Source organism: Antennarius striatus, chromosome 3 (genome assembly GCF_040054535.1).
Source record: "Antennarius striatus isolate MH-2024 chromosome 3, ASM4005453v1, whole genome shotgun sequence".
Classification (NCBI taxonomy): Eukaryota; Metazoa; Chordata; class Actinopteri; order Lophiiformes; family Antennariidae; genus Antennarius; species Antennarius striatus.
Genome location: NC_090778.1, coordinates 13,641,459 through 13,658,978, shown reverse-complemented (window position 1 = coordinate 13,658,978; position 17,520 = coordinate 13,641,459). Strand labels below are relative to the sequence as shown.

Genomic DNA, 17,520 nt, shown 5'->3' with positions numbered 1-17,520 from the left:
ATGTTTGATCAGGTGTGGGAACATCATCAGTTTTTAATACACCAATGTTTTTCACTTCCAGGTGCATTTTTGTTTTATTTTCTCACCAAATGGGGATACTTGTCTTTGACATATAGGTATGTAATTACATTTTTGTTATTTCCTATGTGTTTTTGTAAAAAAAAATGGATAAAAGAGCTCCATGGAGCGTACGGTTGGAAACGACACTCATAATTTTGTGATTTAATATACATTTACAGCAACATTTAATTGATATTGACTTGATTTGTATGCATGCATGGCTTTGCAAGAACAAAAGACAACAGCAGGACTGCAGCATTGTAACAGAATACAGTACATAACTTTTACATTAATTTTCAATCTTTAAAGCAACTTAGTTATTTGTGGTTATGAGTTTACATAAAACAATATGAGATAATACAGTAGATCAGTCCACAGACATACATGAAAAAATAAGAAAAGGAAAAATGAAAAATCAGACAAAGTGAAAAAGCAGAATAACTTAGACATCCCTCCTGCCAAATCAAAATAGTTGCTGTTTAGTTTTCTGTCATTCAACCAAGCAGTTAATACAGTTGATGCTAGCATTTGAGTCACCGGCATATTTTTTTTCTACAGATATGTGTTTGTTTCAGTTGGAGGATGTGTCCTGGCAGTCGTCACAATGGGCATCTACAGTATGCTTCTGTTTCTTCCTGCCTTTGCCTTTATCCTACTTGTGTGCTCTGTGGATCCCAGCTGTATCCATGCCTGGGCGTTCGCTATCCAGATGTTGTGGCAAACATTCTGGCACCTGATCATCCAGTACAGGGAATACTACCTGCACGAGAATGTCTGCATTAGGTACAAATCCCATGAGCTCATCAGTATGTGAGCTGACAATATCTTTACTATCTGGACCATAATTCACATGTTTAAAGGATAAATCTATTGATATGTGGCTTTGTTATCACTACACTGAATTCATCTAAGAATTTTACATATTATGTAAAACAAATACAAATACAAAAATACAAACAAATATTTTGACAAAACAATCTCATTATAAGTGAATTCACAGAAAGTAAGACCTCACTGAGACAAACTTTGAAACTAATTTGAATGTTATTTTGCTCTATGTTCAAGGGAAAACATAAAATATGTACAAAATTTGAAACATTTATTCCTTTTTTGATTTCAGATTGTTTCTAGCAGTGTCGTCTTTGATGCTGCTCACTCAAAGAATCACGTCTGTGTCCATGGACCTCATGGAGAATAGAGTCATATTAACATTAAATGCTTCATGCAAAAGGAAGACTTTGGTGATGCTTCTCCCTCTCATCAGCTATGTCCTCAATTTCACCACACTGCTTGGTGGCCCTTTGTTCTCCTACAGCCAATTTGTGTCCCGAATAGCAGATATCAGGTTGAACCCTTCACCTAACCCGCTGTGTGTGGTCCTCCTAAAGATGGTGCATGTGTTATTGCTGGTGGGTTTAAGGTATTGTCTTATCTATTTTCTGAGATATTGCATCTACGATTCCTACAAGTCCATCACTTTCTATGGTTTCCTATGGGTTTGGGGTCTAGCAATGATTTTGAGGATCCGATATTATTCTCACTGGAAGATCAGCGAATGTCTCAATAACGCAGCCGGGTTTGGCTTTTGGGAGAATCTGTCAGGAGACTGTCCAGACCGGAACAAACTATCTGACGGAGATATCTGGTCCACAGAGTCATCAAGCCGCATGTCGGAGTTTGCTCGGCAATGGAACGCGACAACGGCCTCATGGTTGCGCAGACTGGTTTACATGAGGTGCAAATACTTCCCGCTGTTCATGACCTTTAGTTTCTCCCTGTGGTGGCATGGTTTGCATTTAGGTCACTTTGTGGGAATTTTGACCTGGGCAGCAACTGTAAAAGCTGATTATCATATATACAGATACCTGCACCCCAGGCTTTCGTCAATGTGTAGGAAAATTTACCATTTTTTAAGCTGGATAAACACGCAAATGATTGTTTCTTGTATTGTTATGGCTGTTGAGTTAAGAGATATGTCTGGTTTGAGGCTTTTGTGTACAACATACATTGGTCTGTTCCCACTTCTTAATGTTATCATGCTCTTTCTTTTATCAAGACTCGACACTGTCCACCTGTGAGTATGCACTCATACACATTTTTGAAAATAGGAACCTCTGCAATTGTCTAAGTGTATTGTATTGCTGCTCTTTTCTTGGCTGTTATTATTGTTTACACAGAAAAGCATATCAATCACCATGAACTATGAATGAACCATAATTAATTGGCAAAAGGAATCTTGCAATTTTAAAAAAAACTAACACAAAAAATGTACACCTGAGTGACAATGTAATTTCCCCTTGGGGATCAATAAACTATGCTTTCTTTCTTTCTTTCTGAAGTCGAATGTTTTCTAAAGCAATTATATGCTGTGTTCCAAATTAGCATGCAAATGCAAACTGGATAAAACAAACATTTGATTTGCGTTGCTTTGCCTGTCAGTTTAGGTTACTAACATCAATCTGAGGTTTGATGATTTGTTTGCCATGTGAGCCTAAATAACAGGACAATACTTGAGGAAATTGGGGGTGGACTGCCTTTTCCGAGTGGGGAATGAGGTCCTTCCACAAGTGGAGGAGTTTAAGTATCTTGGGGTCCTGTTCACGAGTGAGGAAACAATGGAATGTGAGATTGAACGGAGAATTGGGGCAGCAGGAGGGGTATTGCAGTCGTTTTACCGCACTGTTGCCACAAAGAGGGCGCTAAGCCGAGAAGCAAAGCTCTCTATCTACCGTTCAATCTTAGTTCCTACCCTCACCTATGGTCATGAGCGATGACCGTAGGTGAGGAGATCACAGAAGGAGAATGCAGATGCAAGCGGTGGAAATGGGCTTTCTCAGGGGGATAGCTGGTATCTCCCTTAGAGAAAGGGTGAGAAACAGTGCTATTCGTGAGGGGCTCCTTTGCGTGGAAAGGAGTCAGCCGAGGTGGGGCAGGTGCCTCCGGGGTGCCTCCCTATGGAGGTGTTCCTGGCACATCCAGCTGGGAAGAGACCTCGTGTCAGACCCAAGACCCAGGTGGAGGGATTGTATCTCAACACTGGCCTAAGAAGGCCTTGGGATCCCCCAGTCAGAGCTGGTGGATGTGGCCGGGGAAAGGGAAGTTTGGGGCTCCCTGTTGAAGCTGCTGCCCCTGCGACCCTGCGACTATGGATAAGCGGGAGAAGATGGATGGATGGATACTTGAGGAAGTTGTTCCACATTATTATACATTATTATAAGTCATGTTTCATGCAACATGAGCAGAAAGAAAGATCTTTCTGCAGATGAAAGTCGTGACTTACTGCAGTACCTTGAAAAAGATATTTCATGAAAAAATTAAGAGTTCATTGGAGGGGGAAACGATTTGTGTCTGATTTAGAGGGCAGACGAGTTTGTTCCAATAAAGGCATGTTAACAAATATGACTATAAAGAAAATTGATTGTATTAAGAGAGCAGTGCCCATCGCTGGGTGGGATATGCTCCAGCAGACCCTTGACCCACAAGGAAGATAAGCGGCGATTCTGATCATCTCATCTACAAGAACATGGGTAGAAAAAAACTATTGAGTGTTTTGAAACTATTTTTCTTAGTTTTGGAACACTGCATTTTGAGCTGATTTTCAAAACCCCCAATTTTTATCAATATTTGTGTTACATTCCAGCAGGAATTCTAATTGTTTTCTCCCTTCCCCTTCCATCCTCCCTAAGGAGGTGAATGCAGTTCATCTGTGCGATTCAGATGAGAGCTGTTGAAACACCATTCTACATTAAACACCTTTATAAGCTGCACACAGCAGAATCTCCATCCTTACTTCTTTATACTCTGAAAGTCATAGCTTGTGATGTGTTTTTGTGTTGTTGTAAACGTTTTAAAACATTTTTTTTAGCATGACCTTTGCTCCCCTCCTCCCCTAGATGTTTTCTTTTATTTATTCTGATAACTGTGGATTGTAAAAGTAAAGCTTCTTTCTCCCGCTACATTGTTATTGTTACTACTGGTTATCAGTTACTGTCCGAGCACGTTCGGCATTTCATCATTCTGGTTCTTAACAGGTGATTTTGCTTGACGTAATCCAGTGACGTAATCCAGTTTATATTTGTTAATGAATATAACATCCTATTGACTGCCAACTATAAGGATTATTTAGGAAGAAAAACAGTGTGTATATATATATATATATATATATATATATATAATGTATAAATATCCAGTCAACGTACACAAATGCAGAAAGGGGCGTGGTCTGGAATGCAGCAGGGCGTGGGCGTGGTTTCGAACCCCAGACATGGCGGGCACTATCCAGTGAGGGTCCTTAGGCAAGACCCTTAATGCTATACGAGCCTACCTCAAAAATATGAGTGAACACAATAATGACAGAGTCATACCTGCTTGGACGTCGCCCGGGTTAACAAGGTCCGCGTCAGATGCTAGGGAACCAGGGCAATCTGATGACAAATGGGCTACTGGAACAAGACACATATGGACAAGGGCGGAGAATACGGAGTTGTTGGAATGCTACTACACAAGTAATCCCAGAGAGAGGGGATATATGGGGCAGATGTGGGACCAATGGATGCTTCGAAACCCACAATCAAGGCTAACAAAGAAACAGCTGTTAGCCCAGTGTTCCAACATTCGTAACCGAAAACTGCTGTTACAACTAGAGATCGATGAAATACTACAACAATGCTACGGCAAGGGGGAGCCAGGACGCCAGGTCAGCGGGGGGATATCACCCCCCCCACAATCCGTGATTGGGTACCAAGCCCCAAGAGACATACACAGCCTCAAAACAAGAGCTGCTGACCTGCGAAGGAAGATCGTGACCCAAATGGAAACCTGAAGCCTCCGACAAATACCGAAGCTAAGTTGTCAAGTACCTTCAGAAGATCTGCTAGAAGATGTGAATGCTGCAATAAGAACCATCCCCACAGGGAACATAACTGAGACCAACAAGCTGATCCACAGTACAGCAACAGTAATCCTCGAGATGCTGGGATATAAGATCAACACAAGGCATAACAAACAATACCCTCCATGGAAGAGACGGTTAGAGGCCAAGATAAAGGCGACACGGAGAGAAGTCAGCCAGCTAGCCGAGCTACAGAAGGGGAACATGGTGAATAAAGGGGCACCCAGGAAATACAGCAAGCTCTCCATACCTGAAGCACTCGAAACTGCCAAACAGAGACTAACTGCTCTGGCCACCCGACTGAAGCGATACACAAAGGAGATTGAGGCCAGGAGAATAAACAAGACCTTCTCCACTCAACCAGCAAAGGTGTACTCTCAGTGGCAGGGAAATAGCATCCGGCCAGACCCACCAAGAGCTGAGGTGGAGAAATACTGGAAGGGCATATGGAAATAAAAGCATCACACAACACTGATGCCCAGTGGCTAGTGGACCTGAGGACTGACCACAGCTGCCTCCCAGAACAAGAACCAGTAACCATCTCAATGGCAGACATCCAAGAAAGAGTGTCAAAGATGAAGAGTTGGTCAGCACCGGGCCCCGATATGATCCATACATACTGGCTAAAGAAGCTGACAGCACTCCACGAGCGTCTAGCAGCACAGATGAACCAGCTGCTAAGGGATGGGACACACCCAGAATGGTTGACTGAAGGCAGGACAGTCCTGATCATGAAAGACCCACAGAAGGAATCTACCCCATCCAACTACCGGCCAATAACCTGTCTCAGTACGACATGGAAGCTCCTGTCAGGCATCATGGCAGCTAAGATGAGTAGGCACATGGATCAATATATGAGCGGGACACAGAAAGGAGTTGGTAGTAACACCAGGGGAGCCAAGCACCAGCTACTGGTGGACAGCAGTACACAGAGACTGTAAGAATAGGCAGACCAACTTGTGCACCGCCTGGATTGACTACCAGAAAGCCTATGACTCAATGCCACACACGTGGATACTGGAATGTCTAGAACTATACAAGATCAACAGGACACTAAGAGCCTTCATCAAGAACTCAATGGGGAAGTGGAAGACAACCCTGGAGACTAACTCCAAGCCAATTGCCCAAGTTAACATCAAGTGCGGCATATACCAAGGGGATGCACTATCACCACTGCTGTTCTGCATAGGCCTGAACCCCCTCAGTCACATCATCACAAAGAGTGGCTACGGATACCAATTCCGAAGCGGGACAACAATCAGCCATCTCCTCTGCATGGATGACATCAAGCTGTATGCCAGGAATGAGCGAGAAATTGACTCACTGATCCACACCACCAGGATCTACAGCGACGACATAGGGATGTCATTCGGATTAGACAAATGTGGCCGGATGGTATCAAGAAGAGGTAAGATGATCAGAACTGAAGGGGTCAACCTACCAGGGGGCAGGATAGAAGACATCAAGGACAGCTACAAATACCTTGGAATCCCACAGGCTAATGGCAACCATGAGGAGGCCGCAAGGAAGTCATCCACAGCCAAATACCTCCAAGAGAGTAAGGCAAGTCCTGAGAAGTCAGCTGAATGGCTAGAACAAGATCCGAGCCATCAACATGTATGCACTGCCTGTCATCAGATACCCCGCTGGGATCATAAGCTGGCCAAAGGAGGAGATAGAAGCCACAGACATCAAGACGAGAAAGCTCCTCACCATGCATGGAGGGTATCACCCCAAGTCCAGCATCCTGAGGCTGTACACTAAGCGGAAAGAGGGAGGCCGAGGACTAGTGAGAATCAGGGCCACAGTCCAGGATGAGACATCAAAAATCCAAGAGTACATCAGGAAGATGGCCCCAACAGATGAACTGCTCAGTGAATGCCTTAGACAGCAGAAGCCGGAGGAGGAGGAGACGACATGGAGGGACAAGCACCTACACGGCATGTACCACCGTCAGATAGAGGAAGTGGCTGATATCAAGAAGACCTACCAATGGCTGAATAAAGCTGGACTGACAGACAGCACAGAGGCACTGATCATGGCAGCACAAGAACAGGCCCTAAGTACAAGGGCAATAGAGGCCAATATCTACCACAGTAAATCTGACCCATGGTGCAGGCTATGTAAAGAAGCCCCAGAGTCAGTCCAGCATGTGGTAGCAGGGTGTAAGATGCTCGCCAGCTCAGCATACATGGAAAGGCACAACCAAGTAGCTGTGATAGTGTACAGGAACATCTGTACCCGGTATGGACTAGAAGTACCCAAATCCCAATGGGACATACCACCCAAGGTGGTTGGAACAGCAAGGCTAAGATCGTGTGGGACTTCAGCTTCCAGACTGACAAACAGCTACTGGCTAACAAACCGGACATAGTGGTGATGGACAAAGAGCAGAAGAGAGCAGTGATGATAGATGTGGCGATTCCAGCTGATGCCAACATCAGGAAGAAGGAACATGAAAAGATTGAGAAATATCAAGGGTTGAAAGAACAGCTGGAACAGATGTGGAAGGTTAAGGTTAATGTGGTCCCCGTGGTAGTAGGAGCACTTGGGGCAGTGACCCCCAAACTGGAAGAGTGGCTTCAGCAGATTCCTGGAACAACATCTGAAGCCTCAGTCCAGAAGAGCGCAGTCCTAGGAACAGCTAAGATACTGCGCAGAACTCTCAGACTCCCAGGCCTCTGGTAGAAGACCCGAGCTTGAGGATGACACACAGATACCACCCTGAAAGGGTGAGAGGGACTTTTTTAAAATATATATATATATATATATATATATATATATATATATATATATACACACACACACACATACATATACATACAATTTCAAAAATTGTGCAAGTCCCAACAACATCTTACATTACATATTTTGTCTAAGCAAAAGACCATGTGGTTGAATATCGATTAATGACCCAAATAATTAGTCATGAACTCATAAAATAAAGGAAGTTGACTCCTTGAGTCAAACTCTTGACATGTTGAATTTACCCTTCAGGCCTTGGACCTGTTAGGACATGGATATTTGTAACAGTTGGGTGTGTTCAGAGCTGGGACACGGCAGAACTACAGCTGCTTTCCCACAAGGCAGCTGTAGACAAGACTATCATCTCGTCTACAAGAACATGGACAAAAAGAACAAATATAAATAGCATCTTATGAGTAAACACAACCCAATCACTTTATTGTTAGTACCAATTATGGTTTGAAAACCATAAATTACAGTGTGTACCATTATTATGTTGATTGCACATGTAATAAAACGTTCACTGATTATCTCAATTCATCTGAATTCTTCTTCATTTTCTGTGTTTCTTCTCACTTTCCACAAGTTGCCAGCTACAATACCAAAAAACAGCAAGAGTCCAAGATTTCTATTAGAGACAAACTTCTTCCAGCAGTCCTCTGGTTTGCTGATGTCCAGTGTGTAAATCTAAAAGAGAGGAGCATATATGTGATATTTCAAGGGAAAAACACATACTTGAGACCAATTCAGTTGGACCAGAGAACATGTCACTGACGGTACTAAACCTCTGTAATGATTAACCAATGCCTCAACATGGACAACAGTACAGTATACTTCTCACCTGATGACTTAGGTGAACAGCTACTGTGGCCAGTACAGCATAATAAGGGAGTGTCTGCTCAGCATTGACACCGGCTGCAATCAGTCCTGTCATCATGGCCACTGCAAAGCTACTCAGCCAAGGTTTGGTTTGCTCCTGGAATCTCAGCGCAGTAGATCTGACTCCTACCTTGATGTCATCATCCTTATCCTAGTTATCAAAGAATGGGAGTTAAAGTCTGTATTCTCCTTCTTTTAAATATTTATGAAGCACAAGTTGTTCTCCAGCATGTGTCACAGTGAGAACAACAAAATCATTACAAGATCCCTAGAGTTTAAGGAATATTTTTCATTCTGAAAACCAGCTACTGTAATTTAGTAAAACTCATTTAGTAAATGTTTCTTCTCAAACTTATAGACCTTGACCTCATGAATTTCACTGTACAGTTCCAACTTCACACACACACACACACACACACACACACACACACACACACACACACACACACACACACACACACACACACACACACACACACACACACACACACACATTTGTTTTGAATGTTGCCTTGCATTTAGTCTAATTGTGTATCTAATTACGAAAGAGAACCTCATAATAATTGTCCCGAATATGTAATCCTGTTTCTGAGTTGAACTGCACAGCTTCACTGAATACTAAAACTGAATTGTGTCTAAAATACTTTGATAGGGGCAGCAGTGACTCAGTGGTAGAGCAGGCGGTAGAGCAGGTCGTCCTATAATTCAAGATACGCAATTCGATTCCCGCTCCCACCCAAAAATAAATAAAAAACACCCAGAGGTGAGCTGACAGGGAGGTGTCAGCTTACCTTCGGAGCACTGCGAGGCACCCTTGAGCAAGGTGCCGTCCCCTTTACAAATTGCTCATTTGAGGTGAACCAAGAAGGAGCTGCCTGCCAATTTACCTCCCTTGCATGCCTACAGGCCCCCTTGTGCGTGGTTGTGTGTATTACAGGGGCCTGTACACACTAACATGCATGCATGTGATTTGATTGATGAACAAAAACTAGAGTGTGCGTTCTTAATTTCCCTTTGTAGATTATTAAATTCAATTAAATTCAATTTATAACACGTGTTCATTGTCACTGGTGCTTGGCGTCAATTTCCTACATATCAAAATCCACACATTCTAGTTGATCATATTGCTAAACTTATTGTATGTGTTTAAGCACTGGTGCATTCAGAAAAAAAATCTTTGATAAATTAGGCCAAAAATGCTGAACAAGCTATTATTTCATGTCAAATATGTGCTTCAATGGAAAAATAAATTACAACTGGGCGGATCTGTGGAGCTCAATGCTTCACCTGATGTGCATATATTGTGTCATAGATCAGTGTCCACATCACTCCTGAAAAATACAGAGGGAGGCACACGGACCAATCACAGGAGCCCTTGACAGCAGCCCAGCCCAGCAGCGCTCCCCAGTTGAAGGTGAGGCCTAACAGACACACAGTAATGGAAGGAACATGAGACCAATTCTGGCTCTGCAGGAAGCATTAATTTTAGATGACACTACAGAACAATGTTACTCACCCAAAACAAACTGTGGCCAGTAAGTGATTCTTTTCATCAGAGGGTAGGTGACAACAAGAGACAATGAAGCAGCACCCAACGCTATACTGTGAAGATAATTTTCAAAATTGTAACCAAATTTGTATTATTTTAAATCAATGGGTATACAGTCTGTGCAAAAGCTGTCTTGACAATTTTTGGAGGCTTTCTTGAAAGACTCAGAATGATATAAACTTTGAAAGACATTTCTGCTCATCTTTCGCATTTTCATACTGACCACAAAATATTTTAATATAAAATTCCTTCTTTACTATAGAGAGGGAATTTTATATTAAAATATATAAAATTCTACCGTGTTTATAGTCCTTATTTCATAAACAAAGGACTATAAACACAATGGAATTTTATGACTGGACAAAATCTGTAGAAGCCTCATATCAGCTTTGGCTTTCTGGCTGCTATTCCTGGAAAAAAATATTCCAACATCTTCCAGTGCATGTTGTATACATGTGCTGTCTTAACATAGACATGACAATACATCATATGAAGCAATTATGCATGTTTCCATTATTGCACTTATTTTTGTCACAGGTGACACCAGTGGATATTCTCCCATGCAGAATGACGCCATTATCCATGCTTTAAATAAACGAAATGCACAAAACGTGTAAAGACATTGTTTGATGTTTATGTACAGCAAGTGTCATTTGTTTCATCCCTGCTGTTATTATTTTAAACATAGATTAAAAAGAAAATGATCTCTGGGAACCTGTAATAGTTGAGACACAAAAGAACTCCGAGTGCCAGAGAGAGCTGCCCTCCAAGGAAGAATAGGGCCTGAATGCGAGAAATTTCTCCTGATGCAATTGGTCGAGAAGATGTTCTTGCCACCTGCAGACAAAAAAAAATCATAATAAGACATGAAAATTATAAACAATAAGAATAGGATTACTGTATGTTGTAACTGCTGTAATAAAGTAGTTATTAACTGTGATTATGTGGGATATGAGGATGTGGGTGAGTAAAATTCACCTCAACAAGCCATTTATTTATGAACCAGTATAGCTTTTGTAAACATTATTTTCCAGTTATCAACCTATTTTATTGGAAAAGCCGTCTGGAGTAAAATAAAACCTAAGCTGTTTGAAAATTATCTTGACAAGTCTTACCAAACTGATGCAGAAAGAAACCACAGAATGAATAAATATGCCACTTGCTATTCTCACATGATGACCTACCTTTTTATCAAAGTCTTTGTCCCACATGTCATTAATTGTGCAGCCTGCTCCTCTCATCAGCAGAGCACCAGTACCAAACAGAGCCAGTAAACCCAGATGTGGGAGACATCCACTGTCTGCAGCTAAAGCAATGCTCCATGTACAGGGGAGATACAGCAGCCATGTCCCTACAACACACACACGCACACATACACACATACACACACACACACACACACTATATCTAAGTGACAACATCTCAACAGAGCTTTTCAGAAATGCTTACACAGCGACGAGTTAAGTCTAAGCAGGACAATGTGACTAATGCTGAGCAGTTTACCTTTAGAAACTTGTACTTGCTACAGAAACACTCTTTCGGGCTCATGTTGCTATGTGAGATAAAGCATTATTGTTTCCTTCAAGCTTCTTTTACTAGTACCGGTAGTTAATTTTACTCATATTGTTGAATATACATACTCAGGTCTCCCAGATCTTTCTGTTAAACTCCAAGCTGCCATGACAGAAGTAAACTAACTTAAGTTTAGTTAACCTGAGGATCAAGATGATGTACAGTTTGTAAACAAAAATGTGAGTTCAGATCTCAAAAATATTGGATGCGACATTTCACCTTTTTAAAACAGGTTGTTATACAGTTATATCCCAAAATTTACAATTACATCAACACTGAAGCTAATGCTAAGTTTATTAAAATGTGCATTTCAAAACTAGCACTGAAATAAAATAAAAATGTTTATATTACACCCCTATTAAGTAGACATGACTTTTTCTTTTTGTCCAAATTCCCTATAATCTTTGATCCACAGGTGACTAAAGAAATAAGTTTGCAATACTAGAAGTGTAGACAAGACAAAGTAACCTCTAGCAACAATTTTAATTTGTCTTTAAAATCATGTATAACCACAGACAGAAAGATGCATGACAAAAGAATGTACAAACCAATAGGTTTGTCCAGCCTCATCAACCGGAGGTATGGCTGGATAGGTGCAGGGGTAGAATTCACAATAGCAGCTGCTGACAAACTGAATGACCTCCTTCCACACTGCTGTGTTTCACATCTATGCGAAGGGCAGATGGCACTCTGGCTGGAAAAAAATGTTCTTAACAGGCAAGAGTCTGAGCGGAGCTCATCTGGTCTCCTTCCTCCCTCTGTGCTGAGAAAACAGTTTGACAAGGAGGAAACACAGCGGTGGTAAATTCCTAGGTGAATCCTCTTCATGCCATTCAGAGGTAACTGGCAGGTCATCCTGGCGAGGAACATGGTGTTTCTCTGTGGTCAGATGGATGTAGTCGTTATCTTCTTTCCGAGGAAAAAACCGCATCCCTGAACACACAAATGACAACATGAACAAAATGTTTTGTCAGCCGGTTTTTTCAAAGGAGAAGACTGATTTGCTGCCACAGGCATTCCTTTTCTGCAAGCAGGAATCTGCTGGAAAAATCCTGGGATGTGTGTGTGTGTGTGTGTGTGTGTGTGTGTGTGTGTGTGTGTGTGTGTGTGTGTGTGTGTGTGTGTGTGTGTGTGTGTGTGTGATTTTATATCCAAGTGTCTTTCTAATTGTATCAGCTGGTAGAACTAAGTGACGTTGTAGGCAGACACTTAAAGAGTATAACGCTGTCATTCATTCCATGTTATTGACGTTACCCATAATCCACCTCGTCTATCTCTAGCTCAAGCTAGACACACTATAAACATTTACATGTCTATAACTAAATTCTGAAAGGGCCGTACTTACACTGTTGGCTGCGGAACATGAAAACACAAATCCAACAGTGGACATCCACTAGTCATAGCGACAGCGCAGCAGCGATTCTCTGTCGTTGTACGTCCAAAATATCGCTCCGGGAGAAACAATACTCGGAACCAAATACATACGCGAAATGTAACCCTCACGAACGTGTTTCCGATCGGTTTAGAATTACGTATTTAACCAACAGGGTTTCTTAATAAAAAAGTTTACAAGTGTGTGTAATTTTTTATTTTTTTTTAGATGACATTTGTTGTGTTGTACGATTTGTGTTTTCAGTGACGTTTTCGTAATTTAATCGTCTCCTTCGACGAATTCATGTATTATAGCTATATATATATATATATATATATATATATATATATATATATATATATATATATATATATATATATATATATATATATATATATATATATATATATATATATATATATATATATATATATATATATATATATATATATATATATATATATATATATATATATATATATATATATATGTGTTTTGGAACACTGTGAAATGGTTTTGAGCTTCGTTCTATTTTTTGTTCTCTTTGACGTATGTAAATCAAAAGACAAAAAAGAGAAGCGTTTGGTATCTTGTAAATAAAAACTACATATTTGTTACTGGCCAACTGCAATAATGGCGAAGTACTCTCTAGAATGGAAATAATTTAAATAATCAGAGTGTCTAGAGTATAATCTAGAGTGTAACTTGGGTATTTCATTGACAAAAATAATAATTAGTAGTCTCCAGGTACAATAAGCATGTAGACTTACATTTGAGTGTGATTTTTTTGTGGTTTAAGTAAGTAAGTTGAATCAATCATTTTTTAGAACGGTCATTTGAAAACTCAGGATTAATGGACAGCCGACTACAACAGAAACGATGCTTTTTTTACGCAACGTTCTACAATGTAATGTTGTTTCTGCAACGTTCTGAGCCGACTGACATATTTGAGGTTGAAGTTATTTTGTACATCAAAAATGTTTATGAGACTTATTAATATAATTACTGTGATACGCAGAAGACTTACATTATTGCACAGTATTAACCACTGCAGTTAGGTTAAAAGTAAGTTTCCCAAATGAAAAGCCAGCGACAAAGAAATAAAACAGCCCTTCCTATTACAGTTTATTACAGTCTAATTTCACAATAAAAATACGTCCGAGGTTTACTATACAGTGTAGTAAACATGTACTAAACATGTGCAGTATTATAAAGAAATTTACATGATTGAAAAATCGTACTGATATGAATGTATTTATATAAAACTTTTAGCTGTTTTACAATACTTCTGCTTTTTTCTGTCAATGTTTAGGGCATTGGCCAGCATATTCTTCTTCTTCTTTCAGCTTTCCCCTTCAGGGATTGCCACAGCGAATCAGTTGCCTCCATCTAACCCTGTCTTCTGCATCCTCTTCTCTCACACCAACTACCTTCATGTCCTCTTTCACTACATCCATAAACCTCCTCTTTGGTCTTCCTCTAGGCCTCCTGCCTGGCAGTTCAAAACTCAGCATCCTTCTACCAATATATTCACTATCTCTCCTCTGGACATGTCCAAACCATCTCAGTCTGGCCTCTCTGACTTTATCTCCAAAACCTCTAACATGTGCTGTCCCTCTGATGTACTCATTCCTGACCCAATCATCCTGGTCACTCCCAGAGAGAACCTCAGCATCTCTGCTACCTCCAGCTCTGTCTCCTGTCTTTTCCTCAGTGACACTGTCTCTAGACCAAACAACATCGCTGGTCTCACCACAGTTTTGTACACCTTTCCTTTCATTTTAGCTGAAACTCTTCTATCACACATCACACCTGACACTTTTCTCCACCTATTCCATCCTTCTTCACCAAAATCCTCCGCCTTCTTAATCTCTTGTCCCTGTAACTTCACTCTTCCACTTGTGACCCTCTCATTCACATGCATGTACTCTGTCTTACTGCGGCCAACCTTCATTCCTCTCCTTTCCAGGACAAACCTCCACCTCTCTAGCTTTTCCTCCACCTGTTCCCTGCTCTCACTACAGATCACAATGTCATCTGAAAACATCACAGTCCATGGAGATTCCTATCTAACCTCGTCTGTCAGCCTGTCCATCACCATAGCGAACAAGAAGGGGCTCAGAGCTGATCCCTGATGCAGTCCCACCTCCACCTTGAACTCCTCTGTCACACCTACAGCACACCTCACCACTGTCTTACAGTCCTCATACATGTCCTGCACCACTCTAACATACTTCTCTGCCACTCCAGACTTCCTCATACAATACCACAGTTCCTCTCTGGGCACCCTGTCATAAGCTTTCTCCAGATTTACAAAAATACAATACAGCTCCCTCTGGCCTTCTCTGTACTTCTCTATCAACATTTTCAAAGCAAACACTGCATCTGTAGTACTCTTTTTTGGCATGAAACCATACTGCTGCTCACAAATGCTCACTTCTGCCCTTAGTCTAGCTTCAACTACTCTTTCCCATAACTTCCCTGTATGGCTCATCAGCTTTATTCCTCTGTAGTTGCCACAACTCTGCACATCTCCCTTGTTCTTAAAAATGGGCACCAGTGCACTTCTCCTACATTCCTCAGGCATCTTCTCACTATCTAAGATCCTGTTGAACAATCCAGTCAGAAACTCTACTGCCACCTCTCCTGGACACTTCCAAACCTCCACAGGTATATAATCAGGACCGACTGCCTTTCCACTCTTCATTCTCTTCAATGCCCTCCTCACTTCATCCTGACTAACCTTTGCAACTTCCTGGTAAACAACAGCCGCCTCTTCTTGTCTTTGTTCTCTCTCATTTTCCTTGTTCATCAACTATTCAAAGTACACTTTCCATCTTCCCATCACACTACTGGCACCTGTCAATACATTTCCATCCCTATCCTTAATCATCCTAACCTGCTGCACGTCCTTCCCATCTCTGTCTCTCTGTCTTGCCAAACAGTATAGATCAGTCTCTCCCTCCTTACTGTCCAACCCAGCATACAAGTCATCATAAGCCCCTTGTTTGGCCTTTGCTACCTCTACTTTCACCTTACACTGCATCTCCCTGTACTCCTGTCTACTCTCCTCAGTCCTCTCAGTGTCCCACTTCCTCTTAGCTAACCTCTTTCTCTGTATATACTTCTGTACCTCCTCATTCCACTACCAAGTCTCCTTATCTACTTTCCTTCCAGTTGACACACCAAGTATTCTCCTAGCTGTCTCCCTGATAACATTAGCTGTAATTGTCCATCTCGAAGCACTCCTGACCACCCACAGCCTGTCTTAACTCCTTCCTAAAAGTAATGCAACACTCCCCCTTTTTCAGCTTCCACCATTTCGACACTATTTTCACCTCTAGGACATTCCTCAGAAACTCCTGCTTCAAGATAACCCCTACTCCATTTATCTTCCTATCTACACCATGATAGAACAACTTGAACCCTGCTCCTAAACTTCTAACCTTGCTATCTTTTTATCTGGTCTCCTGGACACACAGTATGTCTACCTTCCTGCTCTGCATCATGTCAACCAACTCTCTACCTTTTGCTGTCATAGTTCCAACATTCAACGTTCCTACTCTTAGTCCTATACTCTTGGCGTTCCTCTTTTCTCTCTTCCCTACAACACACTTTACTCCACTCCTTCTTCGACTAACAGTAGTCCAATTTCCACCGGCACCTTGTAGGTGAACAGCACCAATGGCGGTCGTTGTTAACCTGGGCCTCGACCAATCCGGTATGGAAGTCATACATTTGATTCACACTTTTTTGATTTGGCAAAAGTTTCAAGTCATAGGCCCTTCCTGACACAGCCTTCCTTATTTATCCAGGCTTGGGACCGGCACAATAAGACACTGGCTTGCGCCCTCTTGCTGCTACAGTACTGGCCAGCATATTCAGTTTCAAAATAATTCTGTGGACTTCTGTCCTGCTCAATTTAAACAGTCTACAGAAATTGGGTATTGGCTAATAAATCACATTTTAATTTATAGAAAATCGTTTATAAAAAATTGTCTTTTTTAAAATCGACTGTCATCTATAATTGTAGGACTGTACTGCATACTAACCAAAGAACTATCGGAGGAACTAGGCATAAAGACCAGTGTTTATATGAACGAGTTAGAACAAGAGTTCCAAAGACATAGAAGACATTGATTTATCCAAGAATTAAGTTATTTTAATTTTCAAGTGTAGCAAATCGCAAAGTTAGCGGAATAGAGTGCGCTTTTGTGAATGACACGATGAAGCGAGCGTAAGAATTTTATTTTGAAGGCCAAGAGAGATTTGGAGGAAGTAGTATTCTACTTGAATCATTCCATTGTTGCAGCGGAAGAACGAACCATATAGCGGTGCACTCGCGGGAAAAATGGCGGAAATCAGTGGTCTCTTCACCTTATCAACAACAATGATACAAAACAGTGTATATTAAAGCTTTTCCTGTGGCTGTCGACAAATGTGAGTACATGA

General features: G+C 41.3%; 2 protein-coding genes across 2 annotated transcripts; one reads left to right on the top strand and one right to left on the bottom strand.

The window, feature by feature from the left end:
- mboat4 (membrane bound O-acyltransferase domain containing 4) lies at positions 1–2,138 on the top strand. The gene is made up of 3 exons (XM_068310802.1): positions 1–116; positions 619–843; positions 1,181–2,138. The coding sequence occupies exons 1-3, from the start codon at positions 1–3 to the stop codon at positions 2,136–2,138; spliced, it is 1,299 nt and encodes a 432-aa protein (XP_068166903.1).
- A 5,979-nt stretch (positions 2,139–8,117) lies between these two features.
- coq2 (coenzyme Q2 4-hydroxybenzoate polyprenyltransferase) lies at positions 8,118–13,126 on the bottom strand. The gene is made up of 8 exons (XM_068311439.1): positions 13,042–13,126; positions 12,245–12,629; positions 11,309–11,475; positions 10,840–10,961; positions 10,092–10,177; positions 9,863–9,996; positions 8,538–8,726; positions 8,118–8,383 (listed from the first exon to the last, which is right to left on the bottom strand). The coding sequence occupies exons 2-8, from the start codon at positions 12,564–12,566 to the stop codon at positions 8,234–8,236; spliced, it is 1,170 nt and encodes a 389-aa protein (XP_068167540.1). The 5' UTR covers positions 12,567–12,629; positions 13,042–13,126; the 3' UTR covers positions 8,118–8,233.
- Positions 13,127–17,520: the final 4,394 nt, after the last annotated feature.

Bases quoted from the DNA above. Each gene is read 5' to 3' on its own strand.
- mboat4 (XM_068310802.1), top strand. From the start codon at position 1: ATGTTTGATCAGGTGTGGGAACATCATCAGTTTTTAATACACCAATGT. The intron at 117-618 runs GTATGTAATTAC...TTTTTTCTACAG, and splicing joins TACTTGTCTTTGACATATAG to ATATGTGTTTGTTTCAGTTG. The intron at 844-1,180 runs GTACAAATCCCA...TTTTGATTTCAG, and splicing joins CACGAGAATGTCTGCATTAG to ATTGTTTCTAGCAGTGTCGT.
- coq2 (XM_068311439.1), bottom strand. From the start codon at position 12,566: ATGTTCCTCGCCAGGATGACCTGCCAGTTACCTCTGAATGGCATGAAG. The intron at 11,476-12,244 runs GTTTGTACATTC...TGTGTGTTGTAG, and splicing joins GAGGCTGGACAAACCTATTG to GGACATGGCTGCTGTATCTC. The intron at 10,178-10,839 runs GTTCCCAGAGAT...TTATCTTCACAG, and splicing joins TTGTGTCTCAACTATTACAG to TATAGCGTTGGGTGCTGCTT.